Source organism: Oryzias latipes, chromosome 2 (assembly GCF_002234675.1).
Source record: "Oryzias latipes chromosome 2, ASM223467v1".
In the NCBI taxonomy this organism is placed as follows: Eukaryota; Metazoa; Chordata; class Actinopteri; order Beloniformes; family Adrianichthyidae; genus Oryzias; species Oryzias latipes.
In genome coordinates this window covers 15,799,234-15,826,959 of record NC_019860.2, presented here as the reverse complement: position 1 = coordinate 15,826,959, position 27,726 = coordinate 15,799,234, and the positions used below count along the sequence as shown (strand labels likewise).

General features: G+C 41.6%; 1 protein-coding gene across 1 annotated transcript in view; it reads left to right on the top strand.

Annotated features, from left to right (window-relative positions):
* The first annotated feature begins 4,891 nt into the window (after positions 1-4,891).
* Positions 4,892-27,726, top strand: part of LOC101162817 (fidgetin) — a 38,658-nt gene continuing 15,823 nt past the window's right edge. Inside the window, exons 1-2 of the mRNA XM_023965298.1 lie at positions 4,892-5,366; positions 5,984-6,020. Of these exons, the coding sequence (XP_023821066.1) occupies positions 5,990-6,020 (31 nt within the window). The 5' untranslated portion in view covers positions 4,892-5,366; positions 5,984-5,989. The remainder of the gene's footprint in view (positions 5,367-5,983; positions 6,021-27,726) is intronic.

Genomic DNA, 27,726 nt, shown 5'->3' with positions numbered 1-27,726 from the left:
GAAACTAACTTAAGAACTGTTAGAGAAACCTGACGTGCCTTGGATTGTTTTTTTTTTTAAACCAAGGTCATTCTATGAATTGATCAATTTTCAATTCTCCAGTAATATTCAAGGGAAATTTTCCTTTTTAGAAAACCTTCGAGATTTTTTGGAAAGAGCTGTGTCAAAGCAGCTCCTATGTAGCCACCAATAGTCCAAAGAGATACCACACATCACAATCATCACAAAACGGCACAGATATTAGCTTTAGATTTTAGGATCACTGCGAAAATTCCTGAGTTCTTTCACTTCACCTTGACCTAAATTCCATTTTGAAATGTTATAACATTTGAATGAATATGGATTCATTCCGTAACTTTGTAATAAAAAGACATTTGATTACTAAAAATAAACCACAAATTTGCCTTAATGAAGCTTCTCTTCATCGCAAAAGTACCAGAATGAGCATTGAGAGAAATTTAATGTTAAACTTATCTAAACGATAACTTATCCTGCAAGTCCACATTGATTGCAATCAATAGATAAATGTTTTTAGTCAGTCCTTTTACTCTTGGAAACTGTTTTTCCCTTTGGCAAAAAAAGATTTGTCAGTAAAAGCAACAGGAAGAAAGAAGCCCTTCGTGTTTGACTGATGAACGTTTGATTTGCTGATCTCAAAGCTGAAAAAATGCCAAATTGTAAACAACAACAAAAAAAAACTGGGAAAGGTACGTTTGTAAATCCACAGCAAGGAATCGTGGAGAGGCAAAAACCTGAGAGCAACAAGCGAAACCGTTTAGCCTCCATGATCACAACAACAACAGAATGAGCGCTTGGAGAAAAACACCTGCAATGCTCCTTTATTGGATCATCCATCTTTGCGAGGAGACGATGGAGAGATTATTTCCTAAACAAAAACATAATATTACTGTTCATCTCCTCACAGTTTTGGGTTTCCTATTTACAGAGTTTAAAAACTGGGTTTCCATCAAGCTAGAAATGAAATGTCAATTTACTTTGATGTTTTTTCATTTTACTGTAAATTTATAGGGATTATTCCGTTAAGGAAATCTAAACACTAGAAACAGGCCTTGTTAAGCACCTTTAGTCAACTTTAGTAAATAGTTGTATTTGCAGCATAAAAACCCTCCTATCCTGATCAACAGGTGAGCGTTTCCGCTCAGAGATGCGCATTTGCTCCCGCTCTGAGTCATCTCTGCGTCTGCAGCAGCAGTAGCAGGCCTGCGGCCTTCAGACGCGAGGAAGGATCTGACTCCAATCAATCACTGACAGATTACCTCCACAGCCACTTCCACAGCCATTAAAGCAGGAGGAATGCAGAACTGCAGCCGAGCAAGTTGGAGTTTTTAAGCCAACACCAGGACTTCCCGGTTATTTGTCAAAGTCAGAGCTGCTGAGCTGCATGAGTGGCGTTGCGAGCGTGCCGGGCAGAGCGAGGCAGAGAGCCAGAGGCGGGAACAGAGCAAGCGAGTTATTGTCGGTGTGTGTGTGGTTTTTTCCCTGCTCTCAGGTGTGTGTGTGTGTGTGTGTGCGTCCTCCGCCGGCCCGCTGGAGCTCACCGTAAATCACATTCCTTTCACTGCCAAATTTAGCAGCTTATGCTCAATAGGCTCTGCTCAGATCTGCGGCGTGTCCCATCAGGGCGCTAGTCTGGGCTCATAAAAGAGGATTGGCCACACTCGAGGCTCTGAGCAGCAACGACTCATCCCCTCTTCTATTTTCTTACATTATTCTTTATCTGAGCCACTGGAAACACTGTCTGGGCTTTTCTAATCTCTCCTTTTTTCCTCCCAGCGGATTTCCTGGCTTTGAGATTCCTCCTCTATTGTCCCCCATTCACTGGGGCTTTGTTTACATCAGGGTATATTTGATAGAAGGCACTATGAAATTGGATATCATCATTTTCATTGCCTGTATTACCAAGGGAACCCTGTCTATTTCAAATATAAGGCAGGGAAAAGACATTTTATCCCATAAGCTTTCCCTTTTTTTATCCAAATGGATTCTGGCATTCTCGCATGTTGGCAGACGCGGCAGGTTAAGTGCCGATAATTATTTGAATTAAAAAGAAGAAGAAAAAAAAAGATGAAGAAAAACAGAGAATGAGACGAGGCGACATCAAAGGCACGTTTTCCCCCTCTTCTATGGAACACGGTGCGTCTGCAGTCCAGGTTTGATTAGTGTGACGTTTGGGGATTAGGCGCTTTGTTTTCCACCCACTATGAAAGAACGCCTCTTGTATTCCACTTAGAGCTGTGATTTTATGAAACACAAATGAGATTTGGATGTTTGTTTGTTTGTTTTTTTAAGTATGGAAGGGGAGAGGGGAAAATGAAAACATTCACCATTTTAATTTTTAGCCACTTTTTTTGAGGGTTCTCCACTGTAAAAGTCAATTTTACAGAATTAGATTTAGGCTTTTTGCTGTAAAAAGAAAGATTTACTTTTACTATAAATAAAATTTAGCAAAGATGCTGTTTGATCAAATTAAACCACCAAATCTGGGTAATAAGTGACCATAAGGCTGTACAGTAGATGTGTGTACCTGCAACACCCTCCCTCCATCTTATTCAATTAAGAGCTTAAGCTCATTAGTGGCAGACTTACATCATTACACGGCTAATGAGTTAAAATCTATTTAGATTTATGTTGCAGCTAATATTTTACACACACACACACACACACACGTTATTTGCACTTTTTTTACCTGTGCGGGAGCCTTTTTTTGTTTTTGTTTCTAGCAGCGATGCTGCATATCAAACACACTTGAATGCTGCATTTTGGTACAGAAAGCAGAGATGCAAGAGCTCGCTAATGCCGGAGCGGCACAAAGGCCGGGGGTTTCTCCCACTTTCAAAACTACAATCATCGCAACATTCATATTTCACACCCCAGCAAATATTTATCACTCTTTTGTGGATCTTTATGAAGCCACCAGGACAGGACTTTCCGTGGATTTTAATTCCTAACTTTACAGCTTTGTCCACTTTTTTATAAGGTGGTTAAATAGATAAATCTGCTCTTTTTTTTATTTCAAATTCAGCACACCTACAACTCTTTTCTTCTGCTTTTTTTTTCTCTCCACGTGCCATGATGGGGGTGTTACTGGGACCAATGAACTGACAGCTCCTCCGTCTTTGATATCTTGTTTAAACCTGCTCTCCCTGCTGATGCTTTGATAAAGCCCTAACTGGGACATTTCCATTCTAATTAGAGCCTCGATTGCTAATTCCATATTGCCTGCCATAATTATCTCTGGGAAATATTCGCCGCCGCTCCGTTCTGCAGGACTGGCTCCGGGCGCCCACGGATGCTCTTGTCGACTGGGAGGTGAGTGTTCAAGTTTGTGTGACGACTTTTGAATGATCCTACATCGCCGCCTGAACTTCATGCACCGTTGACCCAAAAAAAAAGCATATAATCTTTATTTGTTAATTTGATATATTCAGTTGAGTGGAAGTGACTTATTAAGCATTTGTGGAGCCAAAAGATTCCAAAAGAAGTCTAGATAGAAGATTTTTTCCCCCTTTTTTAAGGAGTTATTTTAGCAGAGGGGCTAGAAGACTATAAAATATTGTATGACAAGTTCCTGTAACTGTGAGAACCAAACAAATAATTGACATTGGCCTTCATTTGGTCAGCAGTTTCACCACCAAGTTGGGTTTTGACACACGAAGACTCAGAGTGAACCCTCCAAATAGCAGAAGATAATCTGGACTTTTTTGGCACATTCTGGCTCAGTTAAAAAGCTCTCTATTGGACCAGATCTGACCTAGAGGTCACAAGTTGATCCATACGTTCCATCCTGGCTTTGACGTGTCGTGGACAACCTAAGTCCCCAACTGTAAAAGCTTAGTACTTTAAGCAGGTCTTCCCGTATCTAACTGAAGCTTAAAGCAGACCAAACAACCCCCTTTATTTTGCTACTTTAACAGTAAAACTCACATTTCATCGTCTGTCTGCCCAAGAGTGTCTATTGATTCATGTCAGCGTTATTTTTTTCTCTAATTTATTAGTTCTGAGGAACGACTACTGTATGTTCAAGGAGGCCACTTTTTTATTTTTTTTAAATAACTTTATACATATAATTTGAGCTGTTAATGAACATCTTCTGGATATTGACCAATACATTAGCTGTTGCAGTTTGGTTTTTAATAAAACAGATTTCTTAAGTTGTTAAAACCCTCTTTTATCCCCAAAGTTACGTGCTAAAATTAACCCTCGGTAGGTAAAATTCACAAAGTAGATTTACAGCTGTTTTTTTTTTTTGAAGACTGTAAAATCCCTCACTACACGCTTTCTAAACTTTTCTCAGACATACATGAACATTTTAACCCTTTTCTCTCTTGATTAAACTCTCGAAGCTTAAACCTTCACAGCAAAATAAGTCTGGTTTATTAAAATGAAAATAAGGATCTTATCGCGATCGAAGGTTTATATTAATTTAGTAAACTGAACACATTCTGTATTGGAGACACGGCATGGAGGAGACTAATTGACAAGGTCTACAACCAATCAGGATGTAGGGTGCAGTGTTAACAATTTTTTAAATTAATTTAAAAAAAAAGGATGCAAAATGGCATAGAAAATATTTGATGGATAAAGTGAGGGATCACAGTATTTTAGTTTTACAAAAAAAAGAATAATAATAAGGTATTTTAGTGATGTGAATCCAACTCTGCATCCATTTACATTAAGTCAACAAGGTTTTTTTTTTTATTCAAAGCAGCAGATACTTCATTTAGCTATGCAGGGAAAACGTCTCTTTGATGTAAAAAAAAGTGCAAGTGTATTAAAGCAAAAGTTTGGTTTGGGCATAAACTTTGTTCCGTTTTTTGTCTTTATTTTTTTTAAGTATATATTTAATTTTGGAGGGGGAAACAGTGTTGAAGTGTGTTTGTGGGGCCTATGTTTGCCTGGAGCCACAGAAACACTAAAGCCGCCCCTGTCACCCCCTCTCTCCTCCAGCCTTCGCCTTTCAAATCCGTTCCTCCGTCATGTTACCATCTAACCGCTCAAACCGGTCGCTCATAATAACCTTACAGGCAGTAATTTGAATTTTCTCCCTCTCTCCCCCCACACACTCACGCGCGCACACACATCGCCTCGCACAGAGCGCATGCGCAGTGGGCAGCGCACTGGTCATTGCAAGAAGCAGCTGTTCGGGCTGGTGAAATTCCAACATGGCAGAGGCTGCGGTCAGAGCTTCCTGCGTAAACTTGGGATGCTTTCAGCTGCGCGCCAGCCCGGCTTAACCTCCACCGCGCGTTCATCGGCACAGCTCCTCTCCGGGATCGATGCGACCCTAACCCCCCCACGGGAGAGGTCAACCTGAAAGAAAGAAGAGAGGGGGAAGAAACATCCAGGTAAGGTGGGGGGGGGGGGGGGGGGGGGGGGCAGTGCGCGTATCCGCTGCGTCTGCAGATAGTAGTCGTAGCGGTCAGAGCAGACGCCGTTTCTGGGGGCGGAAAAAAAACGCGCGCGTCCCTTTGCGGTTTGATAAGTTTTGTCCCGATGGTTGGACCGCCGCAGAAGCTGCGGTGTTTGCGGTAATCTGACAGCAAGCCGCGCACCTGCGCCGCTGCTCAGTTGTTGCAGAGGGAGACCCAACTGCAGGATTTTCGGCTTTGCGTTGTGAGCGTAAAAAAATAAATAAATCCAACTTGCGCGCAGACTGAGGCGTTCAGCCGGCGGCTGCGCCAGCGCCGTTACAACAAGTTCCCCTCGATTCATTTGCCATTTCCAAATCAAGGATCGGGCTGACCGCAGTCAGTCACGGAGCGGCACCAGTTGATTTTCGGCTCCACTTTCTAATGAGATGCATGTAGGTTAGACTATTGAGTTGCTCAGACGCGCAGCTCCAACCCTGAAATCCAAACAGTATCTTGTAATCTAAAGCTTTTTTTTTCCTCCTGTGTTTGAGAGGAAAACCTTCCTCCTCCCCCAAATTAATACCCCCTCTCATCTCCTCTTCCTCTTTCAGCACGACATGATCAGCAGCAGCAGCAGCAGCGTCTATGGTAAGAATCTTTTCTTTTTGTTATTTTTGACCCTTATATGTTTTTGCGTCATTTCATACTCAAAAGGGAACAAAAACATTTCTTTTTTTTATTTTGGTGTGTGTGTTTTTTTATTTTTTAATCTTTATTAGCTTACCTTTTTATTAGTCCTGAAATAATGATGTTTTTAAATTATTGACGGCTTCATTTGCATCTTTTTCTAATTCAATTCTTCCTATAAAAATCAGTTCATTCTACTTTTAAAATTCTCAACTTTATCGGGTGGGATGAACGTGTGCAGAGAAATATTTTGCATGAGTTTGACAGGAGGAAGACGCAACATTAAGTCATTAAGTAATCACATTTTTTTCTGTAATTTGACGGAGAGTTTTGGCTTTCAGCCTCTTTGTTCGCGAGCTTTCCGATGTTTAGAGGACATGGTCCATGCGGCTGCATCAGCCGGGTTGCAGGGATCTGAAGGCGTTTTGGTGGAAACCATTAGTGAGGACTCGACCTCTGACCTTACTCCTTGCCACGCACACACCTGCTTCTGCTCGCGTGTTGCAACCTGCTTACGTGGCCTTCTTTAAGAAACTAAAAAAATATATATATATATTTATATATATGTTCTGCGTACGGCTTCTACGCTGCTATGACTGACCCTCATGGTCGTCTGGAGGGTTTCTAAGAGCTCAGGTGGAGATGATGGAGTTGCGCACAGGTGGAACGGTGACAGCAGTGATGATCCCTCTCATTATACGCCAAACGTATCGACTGGCGTCTCCGGCAGACTCGCTAATGGGGACAGAGAGAGCAGACATAACAGAACCAGGAGAGACTGTGCTTCCCAAACAGGTGCCTCTTTACTTTATTTCTCCAAATCCGGACCCTCGGATGAGCAGAGAGCGGCGAGGATGGCGGAGACGCTCCCAGAGGGGCCGCATAAATAAATGATCCTGACACCTTCTATCAGTCTGTAATGTTTACCATTAAAAGCTGTTTTAGCAGAGGATCCCGCCTGCCCCGCAGGACTCCCAGCACAAGAAATGCTGTGGTCCTTTTTCAGACAAAGACATTTTTCTGCGTCTGCTGCCGCGCTTTCGTCCTCATCCTGACAGCGTCTTCAAACGGCGGGGTTGTCATCTTTTAGCAAATATGCTAAGTGTTGTCTTCCGTGCTCTCCGAGCGGAGCTGGACCCCCCGGGAGCCCCGCGCATGCAAATAAAACAAATCCCCCGTTGGAGCTGTCTGTCTGTTTCGCTCTCCTCCATCTCCCCTCCCCGTCCGCTCGACAGTGCGTCAGCCTGCCTCGACTCATCTATTTCACTCTTTGTCCACTTATTTTCCCTCCTCTGTCCGTCCCAGAAGACGGTGCCGGGCTTTGTGTCAGCTAACTGCGGTGCAGATCTTTGTGCGTCTCGCTGACAAGCACCCCCGCCTCCCCCCCACCCCAACGCCCAGCCTCACTCGTCCCAGGTCCTTTTTCCCAGAGATGGCAAGCAGCTGTCGGCGGGACCGCTGCCTCCGTAGATGAGCGGACGCCAATTCTTGAAAAATCCTTGACACCGTGATCCTCTCTGCCTCCCCCCCTCTTCCACGCTGGCTGCATTTTTAAAAATTTTTTTTTTACTCTCCGGTGAGGGCTTATCTTTAGTCCTGACAGTTTCTTTTTCTTGACAAAGTCCCCCCCCCTCCCCTTCCTTTTTATGTCTTCCAACTTCTTCTACAAACTCTGGAGTTATCAGTCGGACGCCTGCTGATGCTTCTCGCAAAGAGGATTCGAAAATCACGCCTGCACATTTCAAATTCATGCAGAAGTTACAACAGGAAGTTGGCAAAAATAATAGGACATTAACTTAAAATTCTGTATCAGTGTAAGCCTTCGTTTGCGCCCTAAATCCACCCTTAAAAGCATCACCTTTGCCTCTAAAACTCAACTCGATGTGTGTTCTTCCCTTCTGCTTTTAATCAAATCAAAGCTTTGGATGTTTTAGACTTTCATTCCCATCTTTTCGTCATTTTAAGCAGGCTCCCCCCTCGCTTTACTAAACCCGTTTTGCTCCTCCGCGGCCTTCCTGGCTTCAGTTTTTTCAGAAGAAATCAACACATTTAGCTTCGTGTAGGTGTCAAATATGCTGAAAACGTCATTAAAAAGTAATGATGGTTTAAAACGTCTTTATTGGGATGTAAAACAGATTTTTTTTGTTTTGAAAAATTTTTTTTTGAAATAATGTCTAAACATCAGCAGCTCTTTAGTTTTTTTTCCTTCATATGACTATTTTTTGAAGGAAAAAACTGGCCTCTACTGCGTCTTTCCGGATCTGGCTGGGTTATTTCATGATCTGATGAGCGGAGAGCCTCAGAGAGGAGGTGGCAGTCTGCTGCCCCCTCCATTTCCTCTTACCCCCCCTCCTCTTCCGTACCTCCTGGCTCAGTTTGAACGTCTCGATTAGCCAAGCGTTTGGAAACGAACTTGGCAAAACTCTGCCTTATTTTTCTTCGTTTTGTTGGGTGGGTGCGCGCGCCTTATCCAACAATGGCTGCTTGGCTGCGAGAGCCCATCTCTGTGTGTTTTTTTGAGCTTGGAGGGCTGCCAGGCGGACGGACACAAAGGATGCTGAGTGGCTGGGCGTGTGGCGCAGCATCACCGGCTTCCTGTGGCCTCCCGACTGCAAGCACAACTGCAGCTCCAGCGCAGGGGCTGCGGCGAACTCTCAATCTCTGTAAACACTTTTGTTCAGCAAGGGGCTTGAGGCACTTAGCATGACTCTTTCATATGCCCCTTTTTTTGGTTCTGAACAAATACAAGCAAACCCCTTTAGTTTTTTTTTTTGGTAGTGATAGTGTAACTACTAGACTAGTTTACTCAAGTATGTATAACTTTTTTTTAAAGTAGGTAAATCCGCGTATTTGTGTCCTTTTTCATAGCCTAAAACCAGACAATGGACTTTATATTCTAGTTATAAAGACATTTAGTTTGCAGTGAAATCAAATATTTATTAGGATGGAATTAAACATCTTTTTCCACGTCAATTAAACCACAAATCCGAGTTGGCTTGGGCAGGAGGGTGTTTGTATGCACACATGTGATTGTGTTGTTGCATGCTTGGGTGTGTGTGTGTGTGTGTGTGTGTGTTGGCCAAGTTTCCCCACAGGAAGCCGGCGAGAACATTAGGATGTTGCTTGTGTGACTCCGCTGGCAGGATGGACACATGTGGTAGATGGCTAATGATAGCACGCAGCGCATAATGAGATCCTACTCTCCGTCTGTCTCCCCTACCTGGCATCATGCATTAACCATACAAGAGGAAGAGGAGGCACGCATGGTATTGACTTTTGAGTGGGTGTCTGCTTGTCCGTTGTTGGGTTTTTGTTTAGCGCTCCGAGGTCAGCATGGCTGCAAGCGCCTAACATTTTTATCAACTCTTTCTTTTTCCCGTTTCATTTGCTCGGCTGGAGCCGTTTTTCGCGATAATCTCCGCTCGTCGGCGGCGCCTGAGCTCTGCTCAATGGTCGCAAATTGATTTCTTTTTTTTTTTTTTTTTGGATGTCATGCGATGCACACACTTTAAAAGCCAAATGGGTTCAGTTTGTGGGTAAGTTTGTGCGGTTGCAGGATTATTCTATTAATGTATGCCTCGCACTCTAACCCACAAGATGTTGAGGGAGGGAGGCGCTGGCAGAGAGCCATCTTCTTGCCCGGTAACATATATTTATCCTCTTCACTACACAATCCTCTAGGCTGCTCAAATCCCCCCGGGGGGTCCCAATGACATGCTTACTAATGTGTGCTTTGGAAACGGAGTGCTATTGTATCCCCTAAATCTCACAAAGCACTGTATGATTTGCCCATTGTTGTTAAATCGCTCTGCTTGTGCCAAGTACTTGCATCTCACAGAGGCTTAATGCTTTGAGGGTTTCAGGGACAGTTTCAAGTTCCTCTTTTGTTGATTTCAAGGAAAAGTGCCAAGACTGCTGCGAGGAATATTGTTTTGAGCACGGAGGAGGGAGGGGGGGAAGGGGGCCACTGCCAAGCGCCTGCATTGAGCCCCTTGAATGGGCCATTCATATTTAGGAGAATCACCCAGATGCCATATTGTGGGCTCAACAAGGCTCAATATTCCCCCTAACAAGGATGGGATTGTGACAGGTTTGTGAATTGTGAAAGTGTGGAAAGAAATGTGGGAAATGGGAAATTCGACAAGAATAAAAAAAAATCAAACAAATCTCTGGCTTTTTTACTCAGAAAAGCTAAGACGACTGTTATACGGCAGCACTTTAACAGTTGGTTTTGTCACAAGCGATACAAATCCTTGTACGTTTGTGTCAAACTTATAGACGCGAATAGCAGTGAAAAAGTTTTGATGCATTATTTTTGGTAAAATATCTTACATTTTCACTTCTCTCTGCTATTGCTGCCAAATATCACTGGACCAAAATGAGATTAAAGTCAGGTTTCCAGGTAATTTGGACCTCTATTACAAAATTTTAGCATGAAAAAAAAAAGAAGTCACGATTCGAATTTTTTTTAACTTTTGTTTTGTTACAAATTATTTTCCAGACAGTGATGGTTATATATTTTATTGCACAACTAATCCTCTTTTGTTTGGATTAATTTTCAAAGTTCACAAATTGAATAAAATGTTGATTCTAAAAATATGTATCTACATACTGTAGATTAAGGAGTCATTGATTTGAAAAAAAAAAAAAGCTAAATATTTTAACTAGTTGATAAGCAGAAAAAGAAACGTTTTCTTTTAAAAATGTAAAAAGTGTAGAATTGAGTCAAAAATGTAATCAGTTTTTTTGACCCTTATTACATTCTGTCCAGCCTGCTGGTGCTACATTCTTTTTATCTATTGGGTTTTGTTTAATTGTTGTCCCGTAAGAAAGGGCGTCCCTGAACCCGTTTGCGTTTGAAGTGATTGATTTCACAAAGCAGCCGTTGAAATATTTTCCAAAGTGGTAAAAGCGAGTTTATTTGAGGGTCGGATGGTTAGTTCTAAAAACAAACACAAAACCTGTAAAACCCCAAAGGAAGGTGACACCAAACAACCTTCAAACTGCTGCATTCCCGTCCCGTGTTCGGTACACAGGGTCTAAAATGGGACGTAGCAAAATGTCATTGTGGTCTTTTTTATGTCACGCATGTACTGAGTATTAATCACGGCTGGATCTGCGCCTGAGAGGCTGATCAAATTTATTGTTTGGCTGCACGGGACAGTAATGGGTGTTTAATTACTCAATAAAAGCCCTTTTATAGATTCCCAGGCCTCCTGTGTGTTGAGCAAATGGTATTGATCCGTCTCCGGGCTGCAACATGATAGCCTGTGAAGGAGAATTAGTGCCGTTAGCCTGCTAGCATTTTCTCATTCATTAGTTGCATTAAGCCGGAGGCTGGTTAAGACGCAGCATCATTGTTAATACCAGAGTCTCTGCGGTTTTAGTGTGTTTAAGCTTTCTGCATCTCATTTACACAAATATGGATTAGATGAGCCAAAATATTGTGGATGGATCTTAAATGAAAAATTCCAGGGATTTTTTTTTTTCTTCTTCTCACGAGTTTTGCTGTCTGTGCAATTTGTCTGAAGCATAATCCAAAGGGCTGAACGTGAGAACGACAGTAGGTGAGCTGTATTAGTCCGTACGTTTAATCCCACTTTGTAATCTGTAATCTGGCTGCTGCACCTCCTCTTTCTTCTTGAAGGTCTAATTCTAGATCGGTGTCCTTCAGTTCAACTTTGAGCCATCGAAAATAACTCTGGAGCCGGACAGCAGGCCCCCCCGTTCTCTGTGGCTTTCTCGTGTTGCGACCATGAGGGAGAGCGTACACGGCACTCGAATGCGATTGTTCTTTTTTTTTTTTTCCTCTTTGCTTTAGCTGCGTCTGCCGTTGCAGCCGTTGTTCTTTTATGTTTAGAGCATCTTGCTTTCACTGTGAAGCAGTCCTGCTACTCTTGATGCGCGGCGAAACCCACCGGAATAGATCCCTTGATGTGTCCATATCAAATGCATGTGGCCTATTACAGACGTGGTGGAGTCAGTTGGGTGGCTTTGTGGACCAAAAAAAAAAAAAAAAAAGGGCCTGCAAGCCACTATGAAAGAGACATTGTCCCACACAGACCGTACAGTTCCTTTGTAGATAAATGGATTTTCATGCTTATCAAGTGGGACACTGACATGAGTGAAAAGTGTGGAGAATGTGGAATTATTCTCACCATTCGGTCGTACACATGGATAACTGTAGTTTTAAGCGTGTGTGGTCTTTCATTGTCCTTTTCGGGTGCAGCGTTCAATCCAAATCTACACAATATACGCCATAATAGTTGCAAATATCATCAGCCTGTGGAAAATATAATGTGCTAAAAATGAATGATCTGATTTGACATCTAATAAATATCGTGCTTTTTTTAAATTGATCTGCACATTGTTAATTATTTAAGTGACATGTAAAGGTTTCTCACTTGTAGTTCTACTTGAACACTTTTTTTAGGGATGCCACTAGTCTCAGTTTTAACTCATTTGTTACACCAGTGGGGAAAGTGAATTATTGCAAAATTTAAGAAGGATTTATTGTTTTATTACTTTTTTACATTACACCAGCCTGAAATTAAGCCAACTGAAAGGCTTTTCTTTATTGTTATTAAAAAAAAAGTTGTATGTTTTGTAATACACAAAATATACATCAAACCAAAACAAGAGCTTGACACAAAAATCGCTTGACACAGGAGCCTTCACGTTACTGCCTATCCATTATATTGGGCCCCAAGTCTGGGTCTCCCTGTGCCGGTCCCCAGTCTGGCACAGGGTCTAACAGTCAGACAGGGAATTCAAATACTTCATAAAAATCAGAAACCATACTTGTATTTTTGAAAGACCCGAACTTCCATTCACAAATGTTTCCAAACCAGAAAGCATCAAATATTGCAGTTCCTTAAAAGACCACTGGATGCTGGTGTCAGAATTCCCATTCATTAATGATCGGACTTTCTTTGAGTTTTTATGAGTTCAAAATGGTTTTATATTTCAGTCAGTGTAGTTGTTCTTTTTTTTTAGAGAGAGAATGTCATTCCATTGTTAAAATAGTATTAAAGTTTGTAGCAGTTCACAAAATTAAAGAAGGTATGATGAGAATGAGAACATCTAAGTATAATGTCAATCATATCCAATCAGACAAATGTTGGTTGTCTTCTTTGTGTTAGAAAATGTTTGGTTTTGTGTGGTAAAAGTAGGAGCTTGACAGCAGGTTGGGAGTTGCTGCCACACTGATAAGCTGTCAATTTACAGGCTGGTTTATTGTATAGAGCCACGAACTCTGTGTAGGGACTAAAAACCATTTAAAGGCAGACAAAAATGGGTTCCTTCGTTGGGTTGCAGGTCTAACCCTAAAGGTCATGTTGCAGAGTCACTGCTACTGTACGCTTGAAACTGTCTTGTTTGGGAGGGTTGGTAATATGGATGACACATTTCAACAGATGTCTGTATCCTTTGCGCTATCTTAGATGACCCCCCCTTTACATTGACGTGTTCTCCCTACCATGAAAAAGGTGGAAAAATTTCATGTAATGCATGGAAACCAGTGAAGATCACAAATCATTGAAGAAAAAAGATTCAGCGCACTGTCTAGTGGGTCTAGATGACCCAACTCCCAATTTTAAAGTGCCTAGGATTGCACAAGGTTTAAGATGTGTCCTACCAGGACCAGACACCTTAGAGTTCCTCTCATAAAGCTGGACAACGTGGATAGGGAGACAGGTGCTGGGGAATCTCCGCCTTGATCTTTGACCTGGTGACTTTATCTCTGAAGCTATAGCTATGGTATTGTTCCAAAAACGATTTATTGCTGATCTCTTAAATTGTAACTGGACTGTTTAAACCTATCTGTTACCTGAAATGCAAAGATTTTTTTCTTTCTTTCTAGCATCAATGTGCAACTTCATCTGAACCAAAAGGAGCCAGAACTCAAATGTTCTGCCTAAAGGGTCATAGTAACATTTGCCATGCTTCCTGTTATTAGATATACATAAAAAATTGAAGTGTTTGACAAAACCATACTTGGGTGGCGTCGTCTATAACATATACTGTACATATATTCCAGAGCTTTAAACCCTTGCCTTATGGGAAATGACAATCGCCACATTTTTATGAAACCGTCAACAGCCATTAAACACCTGGAAAGTAAGCTGAACATGTACCCGTACATGCATGCCTGCCACATCCACGTTCTTCTGCCTGTGGGGGGCCAACGAGAAGCCATGTGTATTCAATGCAGAGCCAGTGATCTAGGTAATCTGCCTGAGCTGTGGGACAGGTCTATTGGTGCACAAATCAATTGGCTACATGTCCGTACATTAGGCTAACAGAGCGCTGAGAGTGGTAAACAGACTGTTTAATTCCCCTGGACACCAGCCAGGTGGACACTCCTCCTCTCGCTTTCTCCTGATCCCCTTCACTTTTATTTTCTTCTTCCAGCCCTCATTCTATCATCCTCTTACACTGCTTCCTCATCTCCACTTCAGTCAATGCGGTTATTCTCTGCGGACGAGCGCTTGCAGGAATATTGCTTGGAGGGATTGTGTGTGCGTGCAAACTGGAGAGATTTTGGCCAATGAAGCCCTTGTTGTGCTCCGTCCTCCAGTACTGTGTCTATACTGAGTAAGTGATCCCTCGGGAAGCACATCCAGCATCCCTCCCTATCTCTCCCCATCACTGCATGTGTTTGTCTTTGTTTCTCTGTGTGTGTATCTGTTCAGCATTCTGTTTCTGCCTCTATCCATCTTCTCTCTCCATATTGCCTTTTTTTGCTTGAGACAGACAGAGCAAACGGGGGGCCATAATGTGAAGATGATGCATTAAAACAAGAAAAGCAAACACGTTCATGATAAGGAGCTTGTAGATTTATGGAAGTTTGCCATTTTTCCTGTTGCATTTCCACACAATGCAAAAGTCTTCTATTTTTTTGGGATTTTTTTCATCAAAAGCACAACTACAGCTATTTATCCAGTTGAACTAGAGTATGGAAATCGGGCTGTGTGTTGACAGATGTGTCTTGTTGGCAACATCACACGTGTGTGCGTATGTCTCATTTCCTGTACAGCTGATTGACAGATAAGATAGAAAGACTTTTGGAGCTACCAACAACCCAACGAGTGGATAGCTAAACCCTTGATTAGGTCAAGGACAAAGAGGTGGGGTTGGGTGGATTCCAAACACAGACGGGTAAATCTGAGCTCAATGACAGGCTGGAGCAACTTTTTTTTTTTTAAGAGCTTCATGGCTGACATACACTGAAAAATCCAAGTTAAGACGTGATATTCTCCTGTTGTGCCCGAGCATTTTTTTTTTTTATTGTTGCTAGGAGACTGCGCAACCCCAGGACACATCTGGTCAGCTGTTAGTACAAAATGTTTACAAGAACCGGGGCATCTGCAGCAGTATGACATTGTTTACTAAATGAAACTGTCTATGGAATGAGTGTCTGTCAGTTGATGTGCAGAGGGCTGACGAGTCCCAAAAGAGCCATGGCATTATTGCCGCTCAAAAACTGTTTTACCAAGATGGATTACGTTAAACAAAGAGAAGAAAGGGATGAGTAGAAGCATCCAGAATGGAATTATCACAGCCTGAAATTCGGGCTTTTTCTGTCCACTCTTCGCTCCTCATCCTTGACTCATCTTCCCCATGGGACCTCAGTGGTGGAATGACATTCATCTTGATACAGGCCTGCAGAGTCTGTCTCAGCTCATTTCTTTCATATTTTGTATCCTTTTCTGTCTTCCTTGCACTGGTCTGTTACGTTCGTATCTGATTGTATACCTAGAATCTTTACGGTCCAGTGGACGCCCATGGAAAGTCGGTGAAGACACGTCAAAGCATTTGTTTCTGTGTGGCAAATACCATTTTAGGAGAGCACAGTATTAATACCCATTTTGGCACGAATGGCTTCAGTTGGCAAGTAGGTGTGTTCTGCCAAGAATATCTCCATTTGTCAGATCTTCTATTGAAGTAAATGCCGTCTACTTGGATAGCGCCTTTTCTACCTTTTCTAACAACAGATTAAAGATTCTGTCAAACTCAGCTGTAAGTTTGTTTGTTTTTTTTACAAAATTTAATAAGGAGTTTTAAAACTGTGTAGAATTTCATGTTAGCCCTGGCTTGAGGCAATTAGCATCATGAATCATCTCCCAAAATAACCGCTAGGCACATCTTGAACAACCTTGTGGGGGTTTTGCAGTGAGTTGCACGAAACAAAGCAATGACAGAAGACACAAATGGCAATACGTAGGGCGCCAAATGTTGGTGTATTTTAGATTTTATTTTTGTTATTGATTAACCAATGAATACCGGGACAGTGCTGACTCTCTTTGAATTACTGTAACTCTTCAACCATTTACAATTCACACAGATGCTGAAGCCGAGAAGGGCAGCTTTGCTCTGATATGCGTCACTGTGCAGTAGTGAAGTGTTTACGCAATCAACCTAAACCAGCTGATGCTGACATGGAGGAAAGCGGTACTTCCCGGCTTCAGAATACATCGGAACAAAGCTAATTGAAGAGTTACAGTAGTTCAAAGAGTGTGTGTTATTTCCTGCCTGTAGTGACAGCTCTCTCTGATGTTAAACGGTTTCAAATGTATAACAAGTTTGCTGGTTAAGACTGTACTTTCAGGGATCCTTTCTATAGTGCATAACAAATTTGCTGGTTACAGCTCTTCAATTACTTGAAATTGTCAAATGTTTATGAGAAAAAAAAACCTTAGAAATATTTTTTAAATGTCAGTAATTACAAGATATATTTATTGTTGACTACAAAAATTCAAACATTGAAAAATTGTTGGACAAATCAAATGTTATTCGATGTTACATAGCTTACTAGACTGAACACAAAATTTATGTTCTGATCTTATATATTTACACCATCTGGTGAACTTAGGTTTGAACAGTGAAGTCCTAAATTTTTGCCCCCCCCCCCCCCCCCCCAAAAAAAAAAAAAAAAGAAGTACACATTTCTTTAATGTATAAAGATACAATTAATTTTCATTTTAACTTATCAGTAGGTTACTTCAATTTTCTTTTTGTTTTCTTCTTTTTGCTTTTGAACAAATAGACCATGAGCTGTCTTTTCTTGGCATTAAAATCAACTTGGAAATATGTTCACAATAAATATAATTATTCTCAGATTTTTATTTGCTATCAGAATATAAAAGTAGTCACCTAAACATAATATTATCTTATCTACTTATTAGAACATTTTATCTGACCTATTAATATATTTGATTAGTTATACTTTGCAATAGTTTGGTTCCCTCCAGAATGTATATTCTTACATGAACATTAATAGTTGAGAATATGTTAGTAAAAAAGTGGTGGGAAAGGTCGTAAAAATGGAGAATCATTGTCAGATTCTTGTTGCATAAAGCTACGTACACACCAAGCATTTGACGCGCTTTCAAGATCATGCTAAATGTGGGTTCTTTAACATGTCTTTAGCCCATGTGCTCACAATGGACAAGCAGGGAGGGTCTTCTTCTTCTTCTTTTTCTTTTGGTACTGTTTCCAGGCGCATATCCACCACCTACAGTTGAAGGAGGTTTAGTACCAAATGTCAGAACGGTGCAAATCTTGTGAATCTTGCTCCAGGCTTTTTCTTTCTCGTCACTGTTCCGACATACGAAAGACTTGCTGGCATAAATTCCAGCCACAATTATTAATTTCTCCTCCATGATCAATTTTCAAATGGTTGGTGCTTCAGTGAATCAAAGAAGACATCATTCATGCGTCACTACCAGATCTGAGTTCCTTGATGGATCAAAGTTCGACCTGGTTTAAGTGTCAATGCAGGTTCAATGGCCATGCGTTTTGTACCTAGAGCCTGAGAACGGTCGTAGAAACTTGCATAGCTACATGTGAACGCAAGAGTTTTGAACACATAAGCCCAAAATGTATGTTTACGTAGACTTTTTTTATCGGAAGTGGCTTCTTGAAAGCGCGTTGCAGAGGGCGGCGTGAATGTAGCTTCACGGCCAATTTCCATTTACTCCTAATGGAGTGTGAATGATAGATACCAGAACTGTGAAGCCTAGCTCAACCCTAATTCTCATAGGCTTAGCTAAATTAAAAACAGACTAAATTAGTCTTTATGTATCTAATCTTAAAAAAAAAAAATAAGTTGTAAACTTGAGTTTTGAATTCATTAGACTTTTGACTTTTGACTTTTATCTGGTTACCAGATTATTACTAGGCTAAGTTTAGTAGGGTCTTTAGGGTGGTAGTTTTGGTCTGACCTAATCATAATGCATATTTAAAATATTACAAAGTTTCTTAGATTTTTTGCAAACGCTACAAGACCAAGTCCCCATTATAAGCCATTGAGTCTGTGCACGCAGCAGAGTCAACCGCTCGTCTCCCGCGAATGTGATTACAGCGAGTGATCAATAGACGATGACACGATGCTGCTGGAAGTCACCTGAGGAGAGTAAATGTGTGGGTGACTGAGAAACACAGGAAACAGGAGGGAGAGTGCATGCTGCCGTGCGATGGTCCATATGCTGGTGTCCGTGCACGCACGCTCATGTTTTACGCCTGAACATGAGCGTGTGCGCTTGTTAAAGCCAGATCCAGCGTGGTAATGTGAGATCAGACGTAGCCTGTTAGCCGGAGCCTTACATCTGCTGTCAGCCACTGGCTCTAACTCTGTTAAGGACGTTATTGATTGCTCATTATTACCCCGTTCCCTGAAAGATGAGCGTCCCCTATGATCACATTAAATCTCTCCCTCGTCCAATTCTCCTGAGATGCCTTCTGCTCATCGGTGCCCATCAAATTTCTCCTCCGAGATCTGATATCAAGCAGTCTGAAGTTCTTTATTGCCTCCTGTTTGACTTACTCCAAATAACTCTTTTTGTCTGTTTTTGTTCTTTCTTTTTTTGCATCTTCTTTTGTGAACAGCCGGTGTTTGGCTAATTGATGTCTGTGTAATGGAAATCAGCACTGGAGCAGTGTTTGAACTGATGTGTTATCATTTATTCGTGCAAAGAAAAGCTCCAGGTTTCATGTTAACTTTCTGATCTGTGTTTATTGATTGCAAAACCAAAAAAAGACGCTGACAAGGATGTCATGAAACCCCCCCCCCCCCCCCCCCCCCCCCCCCTCTTTTTTTTGTTTGTTTTATGACTTCTTTCTGATGGAGTGTGTCTTAAATGCACAAAATTCAACCTGGAGGCACATTTAAAAGCCAACAAATGTGCCGTAGCGTTTGGACGCGGTCTGTTTTTCTCAGGTTTTTGCTGACACTAAACAGTTGTTGAAGGTGTCACACGTCTGCCAGCCCCAGTAAACTTTGGGACTGTTGAAATCCAGCCCTCAGCGAGAGGCCATCTCATCGGCCCCCGTCGTCCCCATGAATTATGCAGAGCTATCGACTGTGTCAGTTGAGTGCGAGGAGACGCGGCGGCAGCCAACTTTATATTCAGCTGCCGAAGCTGACTGGATGCCCTCGCTTTGAGACAAACTGCTGGCGGACTGCTCGGACTCGAGCAGACAGGACCTGAATCTGCTCGCTCGTGTCTCATGGAAGCCCAGGCTTCTTCTTCCAGTGGCCTGACAGGCAGAAAACGCATGATAAATTTGTACGCATGCATCGGCCAAACGCCTCCCCTCCTCAGCCGTGTGGTACTTAAATCCGCACGATGTGTTTAAAGCTTCTGTAAATGCGTCCTCCAGCCCGCCACTGCAGAGAGCTCTGGTGAGAATCTCCCGCCCCCTCCACAGGATCACTTCAGTCTGAATGCCGCCGATCGATGCCGTTATTGATCGGTTGCTGGACTGTTCAGTCAACCTGTGTGAATTCCAGCATGTATGGTGCACTGAGGGTTGCTGTGCAGGCCTCACTTTAGCAACGACAGCACACAGAGTCAGCGTGCCGTCACTCGTCCCTCACTCATACATGAAACTCATTCAGGACTGTAGAGACAATAAAAATAAGTAGAAGGTATTTAAGGATTGCACCCCACAGGTAAAAAAAATAACTTTCTTTAAATTGTTTTTATCTCTCCAGCTTTCTCCACCAAAATAGCCAAAAAGTGAGCTGCCAGCAGCAAGGAATGATGGTTAAAAAACGTTTTCTTTTGCCCTAAAATACCAATATTTGTTGCCAAATAAGTGACCCGCTACAGAAGCTGTAATGTAGTCTTCATTCTTTTCTTAATGTTGGATTTTAGGACTTCCTGCAGCAACTGGGTTGTAGATGTTGGTACTTGTTAAAGCACAATACCTGTTTTTAAGGAATAATACAACTTTAGCTCACAGTGGACTAACTGCATTTTTTGTTGCCTTGTAATTAAGAACTTAATTTAAGACTTTTTTTTATAAATCAATAAACTTACCCAGAATAACCTTTCATTTAATATAAAAGCATTTTCTTTTTTTTTGAAAATAAAGTGAACAAAAGATCTATTTTACCGTATTATAAAATATACAGGAATATTAGAAATATAGATGTATAAGACATGAAACTCCAGCCACATGAAAGCTTGTCTTCTAACATTTCAGAAAACAGTCTTACTCATAGCAAAATTCATTTTGCAAGGACATCTCTAAATGATTCAAGCACAAAGCATGTTTGTGTGACCGCTACTTGTTCTTGTATACTTGATATCTTTACCAATGATGCCACACCAGACAAGGAAGTGAGAGGCTTGTTTGTTTATTGTTTTTCAAAAGCATCTGAACTGATTAGTCTATTCGTCTTGCATCAACCCAAGGAGGTTGAAAAAGGAAAAATAAATATAAAGTTATGAAACTCAAGTTGATAGTTTGGTTCACCCTCAGGACCTGCTTGAATCCCCCAATGCTGAGTATGGAATTAGGTGACGGGGTAGAAGAAAAGACCCTCTAAATCAATGGTGCACCGCCCCATTTTTATTCAGAGAGTATTTGTTATTCAGACATCGCTGCTATACCAGCAGTGTCCTGCATCCTTTCACCAATGAGAAGGATGCAGGAAACCGCCCCTGAAAAAGTGGGTGTTAACACCCCAACCAAACTACTCTTACTTAACAATTAGATTCTGAACGTAACAGAGACAAAACAGTAACACAAACATCAGTTACATGACAAATAGGACAAATTATTATTTGCAACGAAAAAGCAGCTCAAGGGGAGTCTTCCATGAGAAAGATAACTCCTAGATCAACCCAGAGTAGTCGAAACCCCATGACAGCATAACTGTCAGCTTCGTCAAACAGGAGGGCTTCAGTGTCTGCCTCCTGAGCAGAAACAAAGGAGGATAAAGGAGCCTTATAGCTAAAAGACTCTGGTTCTGTTTGAGTTGTAGAAATTCCAGGAACAGCCAAGTATCCTGCAAACAGAGGACTCCTTTTCTATTTTCCCTTTAGAAAACATGAATAAAGTGAGGTTTGTAAGCTCATCTTTTTTTTTTTGTACTTGTCCCGTCGACCAGCTAAGCAAACAGAGAAGGGCTGATGCCCTCTTGTGTTGGAAAAAATGTTAATGTTGCAATAAGTGGACTCATGGGGGTGTATATTTGTATATAAACCCCTAAACTTTATAATAATTCTTTTTCAGAACATGTCTTTTTGGAGCATTGGCCAGTCTTTAAGCTTTTAACCGTGGAGCATTAGCTGCAGCGTTGACATTCTTTCGACTACCGTAAGTCTTCCACCATTTACCGAATTGACGTAAATCCGGCAGATTCTGAAGCAGAGAAAAGTCGATTGGTCTTACTCAATCAAAATAAATCAGCTGATTCTGTTGCGGCATTATACACTTTGAGTTAATAGTAATGTGTAGGGTGATATGAAAAGACACTATTCTCCACGTCAGAATCAGATAATTTACGTTGATAGAATTGACGATTGAAGAGTCAAATGCTGTTATTTAGGTTTTGCTGGCGCCTCCTCCGGCGTTATGGGGTTAAAGGAGGGTTCTCCTAACCTCCTGTACTTGTTTTCCAGCTATCATACTCCAAACATCTTGGATAGGTGTGTACTGTCCATCAAAACCTGCTATGTTAGCAGTAAGACAGACAGGGAAAGGTGCGATACATAGTTGTAGATCTGGAGGTATTATCAAGATAAACAAACTTTGCTTCTCCTTACAGCATGTGCATTATGGTTGTAATGCAGTCAGAAGGATTTTCAGTAGTGATTGACAGTTATTTTTATTAGGACATGGCGTGGCATTTTTCCTGGAGCTTGGTATTTTGGCTTTGCTTGAGATATTCACAAAATTAAAAGCCAAATATGAAAGGAAGGGGTTAAAACAAGAGTGTACTTGTGACTTTTTATTTAGCCTAGTATAAATGTTTGAGGATTCAACAGTGTTTTATAAAACAGTCAAGCACCTCTTTATTGGTTATCATCCAGCTTTCACCTTGTCCTGTTGTTTATGGGTATGATTCGGATCATTTGTTTCCACGCAGAAACGGGAAAACGGGTAGACAAAGAGGCCGACCGGCAGATTTTTGCCAGAGAATCTGTGTGAAACCCAGACGATTTGACACTTCAAACATTAACACAAGCTGGACGTAGAGGTTATCCCCGGGCCTCATCACGAACACACCACACAGACGTGTGCACACACACACACACACACACAGGACGAGCGCTAATCTCCACCAACTGCTGTTGAACTCTAATCTCACTTGCTTGCCAAGCATTTGATACACTACAAAACCCTGATTAACAAGTTGTTAGACCTTAAAAACTCTCACTAAATGATATTTTGCGCATGTAAACATAAGGGCATGTTTATCATAGCATTACATAGAACATTAAAAGTGTGAAAACTTTCATTTAAGTGGACAGGGTTTTTTTTTTTCCATGACTACAGATTTGGCACCAAGTTGTTTGGCCTTTTTTGAGAGATAACAAATCTGTGGAGTCGCTGCTCGGTGCATGCAGACATAAATGCATCCACAGATGGTGGCTCTCCGGCATTCACTCCTGGGTTGTCTGTCTTGATGCCAGCGCGTCAAACACATACACACACAGATGCACACACAAACACGGGAGCTGGCGGCAACAAACGCTGCGACGCATCATTGAGCATCGGCTGGTTCCTCTCTAACTGCTGAGGGGAAACCAGTGTGGTGTTAAGTAACCATTCATGTGGAGCCGAGACCACACACAAACAAACGCCGCCGCCGCCGCCACCAACCTGCTAAAAATACGTTCAGAATAGCCGGATTGAATAATATGGAAGTTTTGTTTTAGGCAGGACTTGTTTACACTGCTTCACAGCGACGGATGATGGAGATGTTAATGCCGTTTGCCTGTCACAGTTTCACTCCGATGACAAATCTCTCTTTCTGTGCATGTGATATATTCATTTGTTGATGCATTGTTAATGCTTCCACTCTGCCAGTGAGTATGCTGTGCAGGTAATCGCCCACTCGGGGGCCGCCGCTGCCGCCGCCGCTGTTTGTGATGCGGATCTTTGTGAGGATTGTATTTGAATAATGAGGGAGGCTGGAGCCTTCTCTTGTGCAGAGTGTCTCAGTAGTAAGTGACCTCTGAATAGTTGTTTTGGATTAGCCATCAAAGTCTTCTCTCCAAGTGGCCAATAGGCAGGTACTTCCAGAAATGAGTCACTTGAAAATTATCATTGCCACCGTTGCCGTATAAGATAATGGATAACTATTACACTCCATTTTCCCCAGCTCCTCACCCACACAACGCCTGCTCTTGAAATATGATGCATCCACTGTGCTTAGTGAGCACTTAATGTCCAAAAGCACCGCGTTTGTTGAGATTTACAACCGCGCCCGTTGGAGGGGGGTGAAAGAAAGAGTGCGTCGTCGGCGTATAATGTTGTTCACTCAATAATTATCTCATTTTATTTGCGAAGACGGACAGCTTTAGACGGGGTTAGAGGCTTCCTCTCTATTATCTCCTCCTGCCACCCCTCTGCCGCAGCCTCCATGCTCCACTCCCTCCCTCCTGACCCTAAATGACGTCCTTCACGTCGAGGACTTTCCAAACTTTCCACCAAGGAGGAGGCGGCCCAGCGAGAGGAGAGCCGACAAAATTACACGGCCGTGCTCTTGAATCGGACGCTGGATCAATGTCATTTTCTGGAAAGATTAGAGCGTTTGTAGGAAATCTATTTTAATTACTGAACACACAGGTAAACAAAGTGGCCGCAGCGCGCCTGTATGGATCCGGGCGTCAGAGGAGTATTGATGGCACGTGGCCCCGCGTTAACCTCGGGGGCCACTCTGAAGGCTCCCGCTGCCTTTAACCTCAGGTGGAAGTAGCAGGAAGCAGTTTTAAGGGGATGCCGATGGATTTTCGGCGGCTCAACCGTCAGCTGTGAAGTTTAACAGACTTTGCTGCTACAAGTATTTACATTTTCAATCAATCAATCAATCAATCAAACTGTATGTATAAAGCACTTTTCATATAAAAGTTTAACACAAAGTTCTTTACATTAAAACAAAACAAAATAACTAATATAAAACAAGTATGATAATTAAAATGAACAAGCACAACAGTAAAAAATTTAAAAAATAGGGCCCTCTCCCCGTACCTACCACCCCCCCCCCCCACTTTTTTCACACCTCCCACCCCCCTAACTGATGGGGAAAGACGACGAGAAATAGGCTGAGCACGAAAACCAGATGTTGGAAACGCTAATAATCAGAACCTCCCTCTGTGTGAACAGCCACATAACCAGCCAAATACAGCATCATAGGCGGGGACCGCTCCACCACAGCTAAGCAATGATGCAGGTTCCCATCCAGTGGCTGAACAGCAGCCGACCCAGAGAGGTCCCAACTAAGGAAGCGCCGGAAATAAAAATGAGAATGAAAAAGTAAACATATTGATAAAAGCATTCATTCATTATCAAAATAACACATTACATTTTTTGCTCACCTGCAGCGTGAAACTGCAAAAAATACGGTTGGAGTAGAACTTTAAAATTCTAAAATCAACTCTAAAGATACTTTTTATTCTTTTTTTATGAATAGAGCTGACTTTTTAAAGAAAGTGACATTTATTCATGTGTATACATATTAAGAAAGACTATAAAATATTTCTTTTTTAACAGAATTTAGTTTTTTTACTATTTGAATAAAAAGACATTTAACATTGCATAGACTAAAAATGTAACTGTTACTTCATTGGTTTTTGAGTCTTATAAATGAAAAAGACAGGAAAAAATAACACGATTAGGACTTATTTGGCTCTTTATCATAGTTTTCTTGTCTCTAGTAGGAATGTGTTTTTCATTTTCTAATATATTCAATAATTTGGATGTAAAATTGTTTATGTCAAATGAAGTTAAAATCAACCCGATCCTAGACAAACATAGAGAATTTGTGTTTCTTTTACAGCCACTGGTTCCACCTTCCTGTGTACCTCTTTCTGAACCAAGGACTCATCATAAAATATTCAATACAAATGGATAAATGACTAAATAAGTTAAAAATTGTTTGCTTTAAAATCGATTTTTTATATGTTGGCTGTCATATTAAGTTCTTTATTCTGCTCCTGTAAAGTTAAAGTTTTGTTTTCTTTTTCAGCTTCTTTTAAAGTTTTTTTCTCTTACTTGCGTTCAATCCGTTATGACGACAATAAACTCTGGGCCTCTGGAGGCAAATTAGAAATTAATATCCTAGAATTATTTATTGTTTTATGAAAAAAACCTCTAACACCACTAATAAAAGTAATTTGGTGTTTCGTCTGAGCGATCACACCATGTCAGAGTTAACCAAATGTTGTTTTTATGTTTGGAGTTTCATTTGTGCTTGAAGGCGGACGATTCCTCCATTCAGCCGTTCGGATCTGCAGGAAGCTTCGGATCAAAGGACAACTTTGGCTCTCGCCGGTTTATCCTTCAGACGGGCGTTCTGGATGAAAACACACTGACATTGAGTGCATGCCTCTTTTTGTTGCTGTTTACATGGAGTTTGAAAGAAAAGAGGAGGGAAAAATGCCTCCTTTCTTGCTGCAGCAGCTCGTCTTTCAGCGCGAGTCACACATGTGTGTTTTTTCTTATTTTTATTCCCCCCCTCCTGATGATGCGACCGTGGGTTTTCGCTGCTTCGTGAAAGGTTCGCTTTTTCTGAGTGATGAAAGAGGAGCTGTGGAGATGCTGCTGGGGTCGTGACACTGTTAGAGCACAGTGGTGGTGAGAGTCTTTACAGATGTTTTGTTCAGCAGATAAGAATAATCTGTTTGCCTCAGCGGGCCTGATGTTTCTGTGTGCGTCCGTCTTCATTGTTGCCGCCGTGACTCGGGTGTGTGTCTGTGTGCGAGAGCAGGGCTGCCTTTGAGGAAGGAGCCCTGTGTGGAGCCGGGTGATTAGGCACGCTGCGCTAGTCACAGGAAATGGAGTATCTGACGGACAGGCCGAGTGCATTATAGATGAATGCCATGCGTTGGTGGCTCAGAGCCCCCACCGAATATCTCTCAATTTCCTCTCTGAATGACAAAAGAAGGCACGCACAATTTCCTTGATCCGGAGCATTTGTTTAACTGCGCCCTACCCATTTAACCCATCCATTCAATAGTCTGTCTAGTAAAAGGAAATTTCAACAGTGTCAATTTATACAGCTCCAAAGAAGATCTGATTCTCGCAGTCAGGGGCGGCGATGATACGCCTCTGGAATTTCGTTTTTTGCTGCCGGCTAAATTTAGAGTCATCATTAAACAAGCCCCAATATTTTTTTTTTTTAAGCTTCCTCTGTAGCGCAGCTAAACATCAGCTCGACAAAAACATTTCAAAGTTTGATGGTCAAAGCTGTGCAAACTTCTCTGGAGGTCAGAGATCCCTGATTACAATGAATTTTTGATTCTCTTTTTGTTTTTTTTTTCAAGCTGCTGTCATCCGTCACATTTTCTTATATGGCAGCTCAGAGCTGTCATTTTCTACCACCACCCCCCACCCCCCCATACTGTCTTTGAGTTAGTGACAGCTCATCTCTCCTGGTCACTGCTTGCTGTCTAGACTTTGAACTCCACATGTTTACTCTTTTTTTTTTGTTTCTGTTGTTGCCGCTTTGCAAAATGCTGGTTCCTACAATGGCTCATGTTTAATGGAAGTCCTCAAAGATTGGGAACGTTTTCAGAAGTCCGCATCGCTTTTCTGACTGTCATAGGGAGCGGCAGTCACTCCAGTTTAGATGCTTGGTTTATTTTATTTTGAAGTTGCAAGCACACGTCTAATTTTTCGAAAACAAAAAGTTGACGTGTATGATTTTGTTTTGGTCAATTTAGTTGCCTTGTTGCAGGCCTGATCAAGTCTCTTTTGTTTTAGTTCAATTAGCTTATAATAGGACTTTAAGTTGAAGTGTGAATTTTGATGGTTTTGACCCTCATACAAACAAAAAAATTCTTCACTTTGACTCAAAGTTGGAAATTCTTGTCAGTTTTCCACCCCCAAATTATTGATTGACAGGAGGATTGGTTACAACCATTGACTGTCCAAACAGGACAGCTGGCTCCAACAAGCCAGAATCCCATAGACTTGTGTAGAGAAATAAACAGCTATTACTCATTAATAGTCAGCTATTCTATTTGTCAGAATAACCATTCTTGCTCTGCCCCCTTTTTTTTTATTTAAAGGTTCTTGCTAATCCTAATTGTTTTCATTATATTCTTTTCTTTATTGCAAATTATTTAAGTCATGAACTGACCAATCAGACTTCTCAATAAAAGTATGTGGTGGCCCCCACATTGGACATTTGAAACCTTTGGTTGTC